The 13,471-nt window shown below is 33.6% G+C and overlaps 1 protein-coding gene across 1 annotated transcript; it reads left to right on the forward strand.

Annotated features, from left to right (window-relative positions):
* Positions 1 to 2,177: 2,177 nt before the first annotated feature.
* Positions 2,178 to 2,642, forward strand: LOC145266642 (uncharacterized). Its single transcript, XM_080122567.1, has one exon. It carries the CDS (start codon positions 2,178 to 2,180, stop codon positions 2,640 to 2,642), a length of 465 nt encoding a protein of 154 aa, XP_079978693.1.
* The last annotated feature ends 10,829 nt before the right edge of the window (positions 2,643 to 13,471 follow it).

Genomic DNA, 13,471 nt, shown 5'->3' on the forward strand with positions numbered 1-13,471 from the left:
ATATATTGCCTCTTGGACCAAGTGATCTATTTGGGATCATGTCTAACAGAAGACTGTGGGAATTTGAGCAGAAAAACATTTATTTATATTTAAACCTGCAGGGTAGTACAACCACAGAAGCAGGAAACAGGGATGGAATTATAAAGTCTAGCAATCCGAGGGAAGAAATTATCAGAGTAGACGCCTTTCCAACGTCTAGTGACCTCAACAGCAAAGGAGTTTGATTTTTCTGTTTATCGGGTTAGTCAGGAGTATGTACGTCGAGGATGCATAAGTACTATGAATCAGAGAACATCCCATTAAAATACATGGATGCCACATTGTGATGAGACAGGTGTTAGAGCTTGTTGTGGCTAGAGATGGGGTGGCTCAGCTGAAAGCATTTGACTGGAATTAATTTTCAAAATACCCAACTACAATTCCCGGCTACGATTCCTGCAAATAGTGTTAACTTTCAGCTGAGACTCAAAAACGAAAAGTCAACTGAAAAACGTCCATCTGTATTAATTATGAAAAAAAAATACCCCAACTGATTTTGGCTTCCACAACAACGTGAAAGATACCATACAAGTCAGTGAACAGATACTCTTAAAGTATGTCTGGAGCACCGACGTTTGCATAGATAAGATTGACGAAACCACATGCTAATTAAAAGCGTCGGTTGTCAGTACATCAGGGAGTCGATGCTTGCATTCTTCTGTTAATTCCTGACAAGAAATAAATACCAATTTTGGAGAGTAGAAAATGGAACTTGGGGGTACTTTCGCTAGTATCGTAACTCTCGCTTCCCTTATTTTACTTTTTTTTTTTTAGCTCTCAATTCCACGAGCGATGTTTCTGACGAAGGAGGAAGAATTTCCATTTTCTGTACCAGAATCTACAATTATCGTTAGCTAGTTTTTGTTTTTAAAGTTATATTTTTTTATTTTTAGCTCCTTACATTAAGTAGATTCAGCCTTGTTTAAAGCGGTTTTCATTTAAAAAATAGCCATGCATAGATAGGTTAACCAATAAATTAACCAAAAAATCCTCTTCAAAAGAATGTCCCAAATAATATTTAAAACAATTTAAAAGAAGTAAAATTATACGAAAGTATAAAAATCAAACAAAATCACTCATGAATTATGAACTTGGGGGTACTTTCGCTAGTATCGTAACTCTCGCTTCCCTTATTTTGTTTTTTAGCTCTCAATTCCACGAGCGATGTTTCCTCCGACGGGGGAATGTCCCAAATAATATTTAAAACAATTTAAAAGAAGTAAAATTATACGAAAGTATAAAAATCAAACTCACGAATTATGAGTAGACAAAAATAAATTCTAAAAACATTTCCTTTGGCCTACAACATCCTCATTATCATTTTTTAATAACACACCTCTAAGTCCTTTTTTTAAAGTCATACTAATATTCTAACACTGACGTTTATAAAATATAGGTTTGATCTGTTTTAACTTACATGTGTGAGTGTTGAACTATGGGCTTGGCATTCATGAAGTAAACACCTTTTAACTCCATGAATTTTAATTTGTTTTATTGTTGATATTTTCAGGACCTGACGATCCTAAGCAGAAGTGGATCTTTGTGGCCATCGGATGCAGTGCAGCAATTCTCGTTATAATTCTGATCGCTGTCGGCACAGTAATATATTTAAGGTAACTAGTGTTATTTATGGATTCATATTTTCTATTGTCGATACTCAAAATCGAAAATAGTCTATTATTTTTGGAATCCTATCTATATGGGAAATCATATATATATATATATATATATATATATATATATATATATATATATATATATATAAATGCGAGCATGAAAAGTAATATGGTCAAGCTTAAACATGGAAAAGTAAAAGACTATTTTTTTAAACTGGAAAAGAAAAGGACAAGATATTCTAGCAAAAAAAGTTTACCTCCAGGATTATCAAATGTTGCTCTATATAGCAAACAATCAAAACTAAAATTTCCGTTCAAGTCTATTGCAGAGGAGTTCAAAGCAGGAAAAGTCAGATTCCAGATGATGTTGGACAATTCCAACGACACTGTTGTAAAGACAGTACAACCCTCTCTTAAAACAGGAAGGAAATGGAAAGTCCGAGATGCTATAAATGAGCGAAAGAAAACCTAGCCTTCAAAGAAGTCATTGGGCTGACTCAGACAGGGATATCTGGACTGCGAATGACCAGCATTCAAAGATGGTCTACGGCTACAACCAAAGAGCGCCGAGATCTGGTCATCCAGGAAATAAGGAGGAAGGAGGAAGGCAAAAGACTCGTAAAATCCATTCAACAGTCACAGCAGGGACAATGGACAAACTGGGAAGAAGTTATGCAAAGATCCATTAAGTGGAATGACATCTGGCAAATGTCGCCGCTAAGGTTGAGTTTCATAATACGCTCAACTTACGACATGCTTCCATCAATGACTAACCTTGCCAAACGGAAGAAGGAGGATGATCCAACCTGTCCTTTATGCAAAGTAAAGACTCAGACTATGGAACATGTTCTTAGTTCCTGCAGAATGGCCCTTGCTAATTGGCGATATATGTGGCGGCACAACAGAGTATTGGAAGAACTGACCACAACAATAAATAATCATGTGAAGCCCGAAGCAGCTATCATAAGCCACATGTTTTTTTGCTGAGGTAGGAAAAGTGAATCGGATCAAAACGTATAACTAGCCCATTGCTAGTACAGAGCCTAAATATTCTTGGAATCAATAATGAGTGGATAGTCGCCACAGATCTCCCTAGCTGGCAAAGTAATTATCCAAAAATTATAAAATGAAAGGGTCAACGGCCAGACATTGTTCTTTCATCATTAACAAGGAAAAAAAACTCGTCTTGATTAAATTGACAGCACCCTATGAGAAGCAACACCAATACAAGATGGAGAAATATGAAGGCCCAAAAAGAGAGCTGACTCGTGAAGAGTATGTTACAATGTAGGCTAAAAGGAATACTGCATGATATATTCACAAGGGTCTACAGTGTAATTATTGTGAGTAGATTTATCTTTTTTTATGTGTTTATGCATACATGTGTTTATGTATGTATTTTTATGTGTTTATGTATTTTTTTATTAATGTTATATATATCTTTGGTTATATACATATATATATATATATATATACATATATAGTACTTTTATTATTATTGTTGTTATTATTATTGTTTATTATTATTGATATTATCATTATTTTCTTCGATATGTGCGTGTCCTAACAAATATCTCAGACGTTGCCTTTGAACATTGAACGACATGCGCAAAGCCGTTGCTCGTAACAAGAGCCGTTTAATTATCAGACGTCTTTTCTTTTAATGGTATTTAGCAAATAATTGGGTCTCACATCAGTGATGGGGGCGATACGCGAACAAGCCGCAGAGGAAGGCCCCGAAACGGTGCGTATTCTCTCCTGATGACCCAATATTATCTATAAGACGAAATACCCCAAACATGACTATATAAAGTTTTAAAAGATATGCTATGAAACACCTCCCTAAAAGCACCATCTTATAAAACTTAGACAAGGAAAGCCCTAGAAAGGCGCTTTGTCTCTCCCTTGACATTAACTTTATCCAAAAGAAAACAGCTAATAAACTTCAGTATATACAAGCCTACAAGGAAAGCTGTTTCTCTCAAATACAACATCTTCTGTTGTTCGCTTGCTTCATAGCGAGTTCCTACTACTGTTCCGGTAGTAATTTTTATCCTTTATGAATTGAATTTGAAAAAGAATTCTTAATGCTGCAATATTTTCAGAGCAATTTACATCAAACATATCCAGGCGGTTAGTCAACTGCAAAAGAAAGTCAATGAATACAAGATCCCACTGTGCTTTGCCTTTGTGGATTACGAAAAGGCTTTCGACTCTATAGAGTTTGATCAGCTGTTCATTGCCCTTTGAGAATCAAGGAGTTCGCTCTACATACATCACTTTGATGAAAGACCTGTACAGTATTAAGAATTGATTATATACATTAAGCTCCATCGTGACAGCAACAAGATGAAGCTGGATAGGGGAGCAGGATAAGGTGACAACATCTTGCTAAAACTCGTCACACACTGCCTCCAGGATGCGATAATCAGTCATATTAAGTAGGGGGGTAGAGGAGTCAAGATCGTTGGCGAACATGTCACATCTCATATTTGCTGATGATATCGTACTAATGGCACACTGTCCTTAGGAACTAAATGACATTCTAAACGACATCCACTCCGGTTTGCCTCAACATGTATCTTAGGAAGCTGCCAAGTTGCCAATAATTGTTGATGGAAAGACTATTGAGGAAGTTGAAATCTACTCACTCCAGAAACTGGGTCGCAGAGCAGTATTTCAGCATGACAATGACCCAAAACACACATTCAAGACAACCAGTGTGCTTCGAATATGGAGATAGTCACGTGACTTGTTTATCCAATCAAAAGTCAGAATATCCAAATAATTATCTGCAATCGCCAATTGTTTAGTTTATGTTTAATTTTTATATTCTGTTTCAATATCTTTTTTAGGAAGAAACGTGAAAAGGAATGTATGCAGGAATCAACATCTGATGAACAACTCCACTCTTATGTCGATTATCGTTTCCCAATGCAATTATGTCAGAAATATAACACAATGGCCACGGAATTGAAGGATTTTAAAAAGTTCTGAATTAAAACACACACATATATATATATATATATATATATATATATATATATATATATATATATATATATATATATATATATATATGTCTTATAGAAGATCAGAAAACATCGATAACATCAGTTTCAAATCCAGAACAAATGAAACCGGTGTCTGATCGCCTATGTCAGCCTCTTTTCAGCCTCTGTTTATATCTGTCTGAAGAGGCTGAAGAGAGTCAAACATAGGATAACAGAGGCTGGATCTCTTTTGTGTTGGATTTGAAAACGACAGTACCGATGTTTTTTCTGATCTTCTATGACACAAATATAAATAAATAAATATGAAATACTAACATTGATATTGTTTTTATAATTGAACACTTTTGGGGGGTTTCTCCAACAAATCTTACACAGGTATAAATAAATATAGATGGATAGATTTAATCACATTGACATATATGAATATGAATATATATATATATATATATATGATGAATATATATATATATATATATATATATGATGAATATATATATATATATATATATATATATGAGTTATTACTTACCAATATATATGATGAATATATATATATATATGAGTTATTACTTACCAAGGCCAAGAGCTACTTAAGCATAAGAGTTAATAAAAAAAGATGAGCACCAATCAATAGTAAGAACTAAGATCGATTACTAATGGTAGCGGTTTATGACATGTATTTATTGATATTAGGAAGATTTTTATGTTATAATCTGAAAGAAAGGTTGTGTGAATTACATGCAAGATGAGAAGAGCCGACCGAACAATTCAATAATATGAGCAAAATGATGTATTTTACTGCTATGATCAATTTCACTAAAATTCTAACATTACTTCTCTTGTTGCATAGGTAAAGAATTGGCAAGTAATTCTTTTGTACTACAGATTGTGCAAGACAAACCCCTATTCGACTCCGATGAAATCCTGATTGAAAAGGAAATAGAGGAAACTGGAAACTAGAAATCCCTATTTACTTGCATCTATACAAAGACACAATTAGACACAAGGTTGGTTTTTAATGGAGGAAAACTCAGCTTTCACAAAAGCGGCAGTCTGGATCAGGACAAAAATTAAAATTGCCTCAGTCTAGAAGCATTTGTTATTTATATGCAAAGGATAAAAAAGATGAGTAATATCAGAAGAGATACTACATTTTGCTCCTAGGCAAATGAAAATGGTAATCACTTTACTTGCTTCCATAATGTTTCCATCTTGATGTTGTTAAAGATAAACAACTTACACACTTTGCACCTCCAAAGATTATCTGATGAATGTTTGTATTGTTTGAATTATTAAAAATTATTGTTCTCATTTTCGTTGTTATTCTTACATCATTGCAGACCATTTAACCTCCGACCTCAAGCAGGTGCATCTTTTTGAACTTTGGAATATTTCTGTTGAACTCGATAATCTGAACAGAATTCCAAGACATCCGAAATAGGTCAAAATGCTGTGATAATAACATCCACGATTAGAACATTAGTTTGAATAAACACGATAATACCAATCAATCTTCATCTCAAAAGTTCTGCAACTGATGAATGTTTGTAGAAAGAAAGGGAGAGAATTTACTAAAAATGAAACCGGAACTGGCTTTTATCGGATATTTTAACATAATACATAAACATTGAAATTAACAAATACATTTTAGCATTCAGTAAAAATAAACAAATAATTTTTTACATTCAGTACAAATTAATAAATATATTTCAACATTTAGTACAAATTAATAAATATATTTCAAAATTTAGTAAAATGAAATAATAAATTTTAACATTCAGTATAAATAACAAATAAATATCAACACCCAGTATAAAAAAACAAATAAATTTTAATATTCAATACAAAAAACAAATAAATTTTAACATGCAATACAAATTAACAAATAAATTTTAATGTTCAGTACAAATAAACAAATATATTATTCATATTTTTTCTAAAATGTTTGTACACTCATAAAAGTCTTTTCCACAATAAAAAATATTTCTATTTTACTTTGTGTTTTTATTTTATTCAAAAATCTGATCGGAAATTTGAATGATAAGTGGTCAAGCAGAGGCATTAAATCGTGTCTGCCTTTGATATCAATGGCATCCTGTTGATAAAAATCTTCATGATACAAAGACGGACGATAAATATTCGTAAACACATTTTTAAAATCTTTTTCCCCCAATCAAAAATATTGCCTCTTGGACATAAAGGGGATACTATTTTATATCATGTCTAGCAGACGACTAAGCAGCGAGATATCTATTCATATCATATTTTAACTTGTGCAAGTTAGTACAATCAGGGAAGAAAGAAACTATTAGCATTCAGTAAAAATAAACAAATTAAGGGACCTCAATAATGGCATTAAGGGACCTCAATAATGAAGGGGTAGGATTTTGCCGCTTGTTGCATTAGTCAGGGGCACAAATGTTGTGAGTTCATCAGGTTGTTCTGGTTGGCTTTTCTTTCATTTACATTCTGGTAAAGTTAGCTTTAATTATTTTTAAAAGTCCTACTGTGCTTGCACTGTTCAGATTTGTATCGGTATTGTCTTAATCTCCCTTCCTTAGCTACTATGTTTTGCTTCGATTCTCCCTGTTCTTGTTAGACCTCTCCCTGCTAGTCACATTTATATTTTTCATTCTCTTCTAGTAGTTTTTATCTTGTTTATCACTTTATTTCTTTTTTAAGTTTATTGATCTGGGTTTCCAGCCTCAGTTTCCATCCAGGTTTTGTCGGTTCATTTTCTTTCCTTGTATTTTTTTTTTTTTGCTTGAACCTTCATACTTACTGTCTTGGCATCTGTGTAAATTAAATTGTGTAAATCTGTAATATTATCTGTTGTGAAGTTGGGAGGAGCTTTTTCATCTTTTCAGTTTCTGCTTTTAATTTAATTAATTCATGAACTTTTAATTTCTTCTACTTTGATTCCTTAAGGATTGACAGCTTTGTTTTTTCTTTGTTCAGAAGATGTATGATGTTTTCTACTTCAACTGTTTCATTCTCATTAAATTCCGTTGTTTCAAAGGTCTCAGTCTCCATGTTTCTTGTATCTGAGTTTTGTCAGCCTTCCACATCTGGAGTTTCTATGGGTGAGGTTCCAGGGTGAGGTTTTTCTTGGACTGATCTATCATTTGTCTTTTGTTGTGATTCCATTAGTTCTAGATTTGAAAGCCAACCTTTCTTGAGAATAAGTTTGGTCTGCAAGTCTTTATTCTGTCGTATAGTAGTCACTGGACATGCATCATAGCTCTTTCATCCTTTTCCGATATGCATAATCTTTGGGTCGACTTACAACATTATTATTATTATTATTATTATTATTATTATTATTATTATTATTATCATCATCATCAGCAGCAGCAGCAGCAGCGGCGGTGATATTTTTAATGAAACGAGTTAAACACCAAAATGATTTTATTTATTTTTCTTTGGTTCCGTTTTTTTTTTTTTTTTTTTTATTGATTTTGCTAGTACTTACTGAGTTTAAACAAATTTGGATAAATTTATCTTCCACAAACTTGTTACTCAAATGTGTCTCTATTTTATTGATACAGTTTTAAACGCTGAACAAGTTTAATTATTCATTGGCGAAAACCACACCGGCATTTCATATAAACTGAGGTATAAATATCAATGTTTTAACAAAGCAAGAAAATATATGAATATAAGAAACATGTATGCATAATAAAATGTAAATAAAATGAAACATTGAAATAAGACAAAAGACACCTAAAACATAAACAGAGTTTCTATATAATAATTGGAGAAAAACGAAACTTTATAACAAAACATTTTCATACAAAAGATAAGAATATAAAAGTTATTTGCAAAAATCAAAGTGTTCATCGTACAACTCGTTTTTAGGCAATGAAATTGAATGAATAGTAATTACAAGTCAATATCTGTGTAAGTAATATACGTATGTAAGTATTTGGCAGCGTGGCGTTGTGTATGTGCATTCGTTTACCTTGTTCTTCTTTGTGTGTGTATAACTGTGCGTGAGTTGATGAAGCTAGGATGTGAGTCACTGGGTCCTTTCGCCTTGCCCCAAAGAACACAGGATGGTTTGCAGAGAATATGCTCTTTGGGTCTTTCGTTCGGCCAGCTGGTGAAATTTCTCTAAAACTGATTTTCTTGATCAGGTCTTATAGGAATTTCGAAGTTTTATTTTCGTACTACTTTCACATGTATGTGTTACTTTATGAGCTTGAAACGATTTCCATTGGTTATGAAATACTTAGAGTTAACATCTTCATGTTAAAACTTGTTTGATTTAAGAAGTCATGAATTTAAAACAAATATTATAATCGCATCTCGATCTCGACTACCATAATTTTATGGACTAAATTGACTGTTTATTTCATGATATAACCTGCGTAAACACAAATGTAAAAAACACACACACGAGTATGATATCTATATAAAGTAAAGCGAGTCTGTTTATCGAATATTTATTTGTATTAAATCAATGTTTGATTCTGGATTATCAAGATTTTCTTTTGTGGATTGTTGGTAGATAGAAAGTATTTCGATCCAGTTTCTTTTTAAAAAAGAATTACTCTACATCAAATGATTTTCTAACTGATAGCATTTTTAATAATAACCTAAATAGCAATAGCAGCTACAAGCTTTAAAAAATGCTTAGAAACTGCAAGATGTTTACTGCTATAATCTTACCTTTTCTTGGTATTGAATTTTATGTAATTGTTTCTTTTCGGTTAATGGGCAGCTTAGTCAGGGAATGTTTCGCTTAAAAAATTGAAATGACTTGACAAGACTAGTATTTGTTTGAGAAAGTTTCATTGAACATAACATCCCCTGATTAAGCATTTTTTACACTTCAGAACCTGATGCCAAGAGAAGATCAATATATGACATGAACCTAAATTGATTGGTTGGAAGTTCGTAAGGTACCGTTTTCATTGCGTTTTCTTTTTTTTTTTTTTTAGCTTTTATTTTTCTTTTTTGTTGGAAATGTATTATTTACTATTACTCTTTAATAAATAAAAATTGCAATAGTGTAAAGTATTAGAACCAATACATTGTGCAGTTTTTTTCGTAAATGCCTCAACCATTTTAATATTTGTTTCTGTTTTTCATAAAACTCGCTAATTGACCCATATTGTAGCCAATGATGTTTGACATTTGATATGGCCTTGTCACTTGAACTTGATTTCGAAAGATTTTGTCCTGTTTATCGTAGAGATTTTAAAAAATTTACAATTTTTGATATCAGTAACAAATTCATCCTGATCAGATAAATATTATTTTAATTATTAATGTTTCCATGGCATAAATTCGGAAATGCCTCATGTTTCACCTGGCAACGTAAGGATGAGACAAAGTTACTTCTTTATAGAAGTAACTTTGTCTCATCCTTACGTTGTCAGGTGAAAGTGTTTTAAGTAGCAGTGTCTGTAAATGTTTTTACGTATCGACTCTTGATTGGACAAAAGCATAATTCAGCATTTTCTTCCAACCAATCACAGTACAGAATATGTACAATCACGAAATCGTGCACATACTAAGAAAACAAAACTAGCATAGTAACAGATACAACGTTATCAAAAGAAAGAATGCAAAATTTCTAAACCGTCATGGAAATGATAAAAAATGGTTCAAAAGAAAATGAATTTTCTTTTCTAAAGGAAAGAATTATTTTATATTTGGATACGTGCGATTAGAATGAAGTATTTTACCTCTAATACGTACTGTAAAGTAATTAAAGCTATTTTTTATTTTTTTAAGTGTATTTAGTTATTAATGTACACATTATTTTAATTTTAAAATAACAAATGCACACGTTTTCAAATCAACCCTTTTACTTAGAATTAGTAAAACGTGTCAAAGAAATTAATAAATAATTTTTACAATTACAAGTTATCTTTATTTTTCAATATAACGATCGATAAAAATATAATAATAGTTTGAACTTCTTCATTTCTTTGTTTTACATTCATTAAATTCTATTAAAAGTGTGTGTATGTGTGTGTGTATGTAGAAAAAATGCTTATTATATCTGTCAGCAATTTTTTTAGTGTGTGTGTATAATAATACTTTGAAGAATGTGTATCTTCAAAGAAGATGCCTTTTCATTTCATAAAAACGTCTACAGTTTTCCAATTAATCACTACTATTTTTGAAAACGAAAAACACGCCATCGGCCGAGACTCGACACAGCCGTAAATATGCCACATGTTCTAAAATAGCAAAACCATTTTCAAACAGCAAAGAGAAAACACAAAAAACTTCATCTTTCACAAATTAAATAAAAACAAAGGATTATTATTTCGAACATAGATTAAAATAGATACAGACAATAAACACAGAAGAAACTTTTAACTGTAATTGTGGCAATCTCCCGTGCTCAGATCAGCAACTGACCTCTAACTTCATCGGAAACTGTGGCTCGTGATCGGCAACCAGGAGAGCTTTACAATGTTCTCTGCATCTCTGTGTTGATTTCTGCTGAAAAGCAAAAGCAAAACTTGCATGCACGCCGGACACTCAGGATTTTCTAGCTACGAAAAGTTAATTTCACAAAAGTTACAGATTTTTTTACATATGTACAGCGGTCAGTTCACCAAAATATTTGAAGTCTCAAAATTCTTCGCCCACTGGATTGCGGTCACTGGGAAGGAGGGACGGTCGGGCGGTTTTTTGGGAGCGTGTTTCTTTCTTGAAAATAGGCCTCAATCTGCTCCCAACCGTCTGGGCGCGTGTTTAAATATTCAGGGACATTTTGCGTGTGTGCAATTCAGCAAACCGTCCGCAGTTCTGAAAATCTGAGACCAAAAATGAAATCTTTTCACTCGACCCTAAGGGGTCAAATGCTGTCATTCAGAAAGCTATAGGTGTTCTCCAGGCCAACAAGTACAAATCTCGTAAAACAATAAAATTTATGCCTGTTTTTCTCAAGTGCAAGTACATCACTTTTGATAGGTCACCCGCCGCTGTCCGGGATTCAATCAACGTTCAACAGACAATCTCAGCGTATTTCCCGGACTCCCTCGGGGTTTAGAAGGGTATCCCCAATGGCAAACAACATCGCTCCCTCAAGACGGTGACATCACATAAATAATATAGTGTAAAACTAATTATAGTCATTCGTTGTTTTGCAACACAATCACTGTATCACGAACGACTCTCCATGAAGCTAGCGGCGTTCACAAGAAATCCATCAGTTCAACTCGGGAGCTACGAACACTCCCATCCCGACTTGACTCTTGTCAGGTTAGTCTTATCGCCATGGAGATTAAAGGCGGAGGAACACGGTATACACTCCACTCTATACTGCTGCCTGCCTTTTGAGTCTCCCTCTAACAGCCTACCACTGCAGTTCCTGAATTCTTGAACCTGCTTTAACTACGGCTCATTTCTAGAGACTGCAGCTTACTTCTGTGATTTCCAGATTATGTCTGCAACTTCCAGGGACTGATTTAATCCTGCATCGAGTCCAATTGATTCCTGCAGGTTCCAGCGACTTAGGTATAGATAGAGAGTACAGCCACTCCAGTTCACTCTCGCGACGTCCAACGTACTTCTGAAGCATCTATCGACGCCAACTTACTCACGTGACCACGCTAATTCACTCATGTGGCGCCCAGCTTACTCTTGTAGTTTCCAGCGACTTCAGCTTACTTTTGCAGCGACTCAAGCGACCCCAGTTACGGCTTCCAGCTTACTCATGGAATTTCAGCGCTTCCAGCCAGAGGCTTTTGCGGCTTACTGACTTTCAACTACCTGCTCCAGTCCCTACTGACATCCAGCTACTTTCTCCGGTGGTCACTGACGTCCAGCTATCTGCTCAAGTGATAACTTACGTCCAGCTACCAGTACCAGTGCATTCTAACGTTTGGCTTCCTGCTCTAGTGCCCACTGACGGCCACTTAGTCATTCTAGTTCCTATTGACGTTCAGTTAATAGTTAGTCACTCACGGCCCTAAGATTCCCAAACATGCGACGCAAGTTCTCGCTCCTGCGGATCCTGAACCATTCCCATACAATTTACCTGTTCTCTTAGTAAAAATGAAACACAATGCACGCCGTCTTTAAGCGATCATCTGTGTTCGTCATCCTTCTTTTCTATAGTCGTCACTTTCTTTGCCTTGTTTTTACTTTATTTGTTGTATGATCGATTAGCACCTTCGCCCCTCACGACCCTCTGCAACACTATCACGTGAAGACTAAACGTTGTTTATATATTTATTTACAAATAGTTTTTAATTTTATCAATCAATTTTGCATCAATTATTTGTTTGAATTTATTTTGTTTATCTTTTCTTAGTTTTACGTTTTTACAATTATTTATGGTTCGTTTTTAATTTTTTAGTAATTATTTGTTCCGTAAATTCATGATTCAGTTTTGGCAGCATTTGATCGTATCCTACTTTCAACACACATATTTTTTGTTTATTTTTATTTATTGAATAAAGTTCAGTTTCAGTATAAATCAAATGTTTATTTCTCTTTTTAAATACAATTTTAAAAATTTAATGTTTTAATTTAAGTTCTCTTTGTAATTAACAGTCCAATGACTATGTCTGAATCTTTATCATGGATGATCGATGGTCGTGACTCTTCTCTGTGTAAAAGGGGCGAAATATTTAAATAAAAATAGAAACCTATTTTGACCCCTTCTTGGGGGTAAGAAGGGATTTCTATTTTTATTTAAATATTTTGTCATCCTTTAAGTAAATTGTTTAGTTTAACTTTTATGTTTTTCTATAATTTACAGAATTTATGACTCCCCCCTCCCTCTTTTATGCACACACATACAAACTTACATTATGCATGACCTACTTGTGA

This window comes from Euprymna scolopes, chromosome 41 (genome assembly GCF_053919585.1).
Source record: "Euprymna scolopes isolate OS-2025 chromosome 41, ASM5391958v1, whole genome shotgun sequence".
In the NCBI taxonomy this organism is placed as follows: Eukaryota; Metazoa; Mollusca; class Cephalopoda; order Sepiida; family Sepiolidae; genus Euprymna; species Euprymna scolopes.

Coding starts and splice junctions, on each gene's coding strand:
- LOC145266642 (XM_080122567.1), top strand. CDS start 2,178: ATGACCAGCATTCAAAGATGGTCTACGGCTACAACCAAAGAGCGCCGA.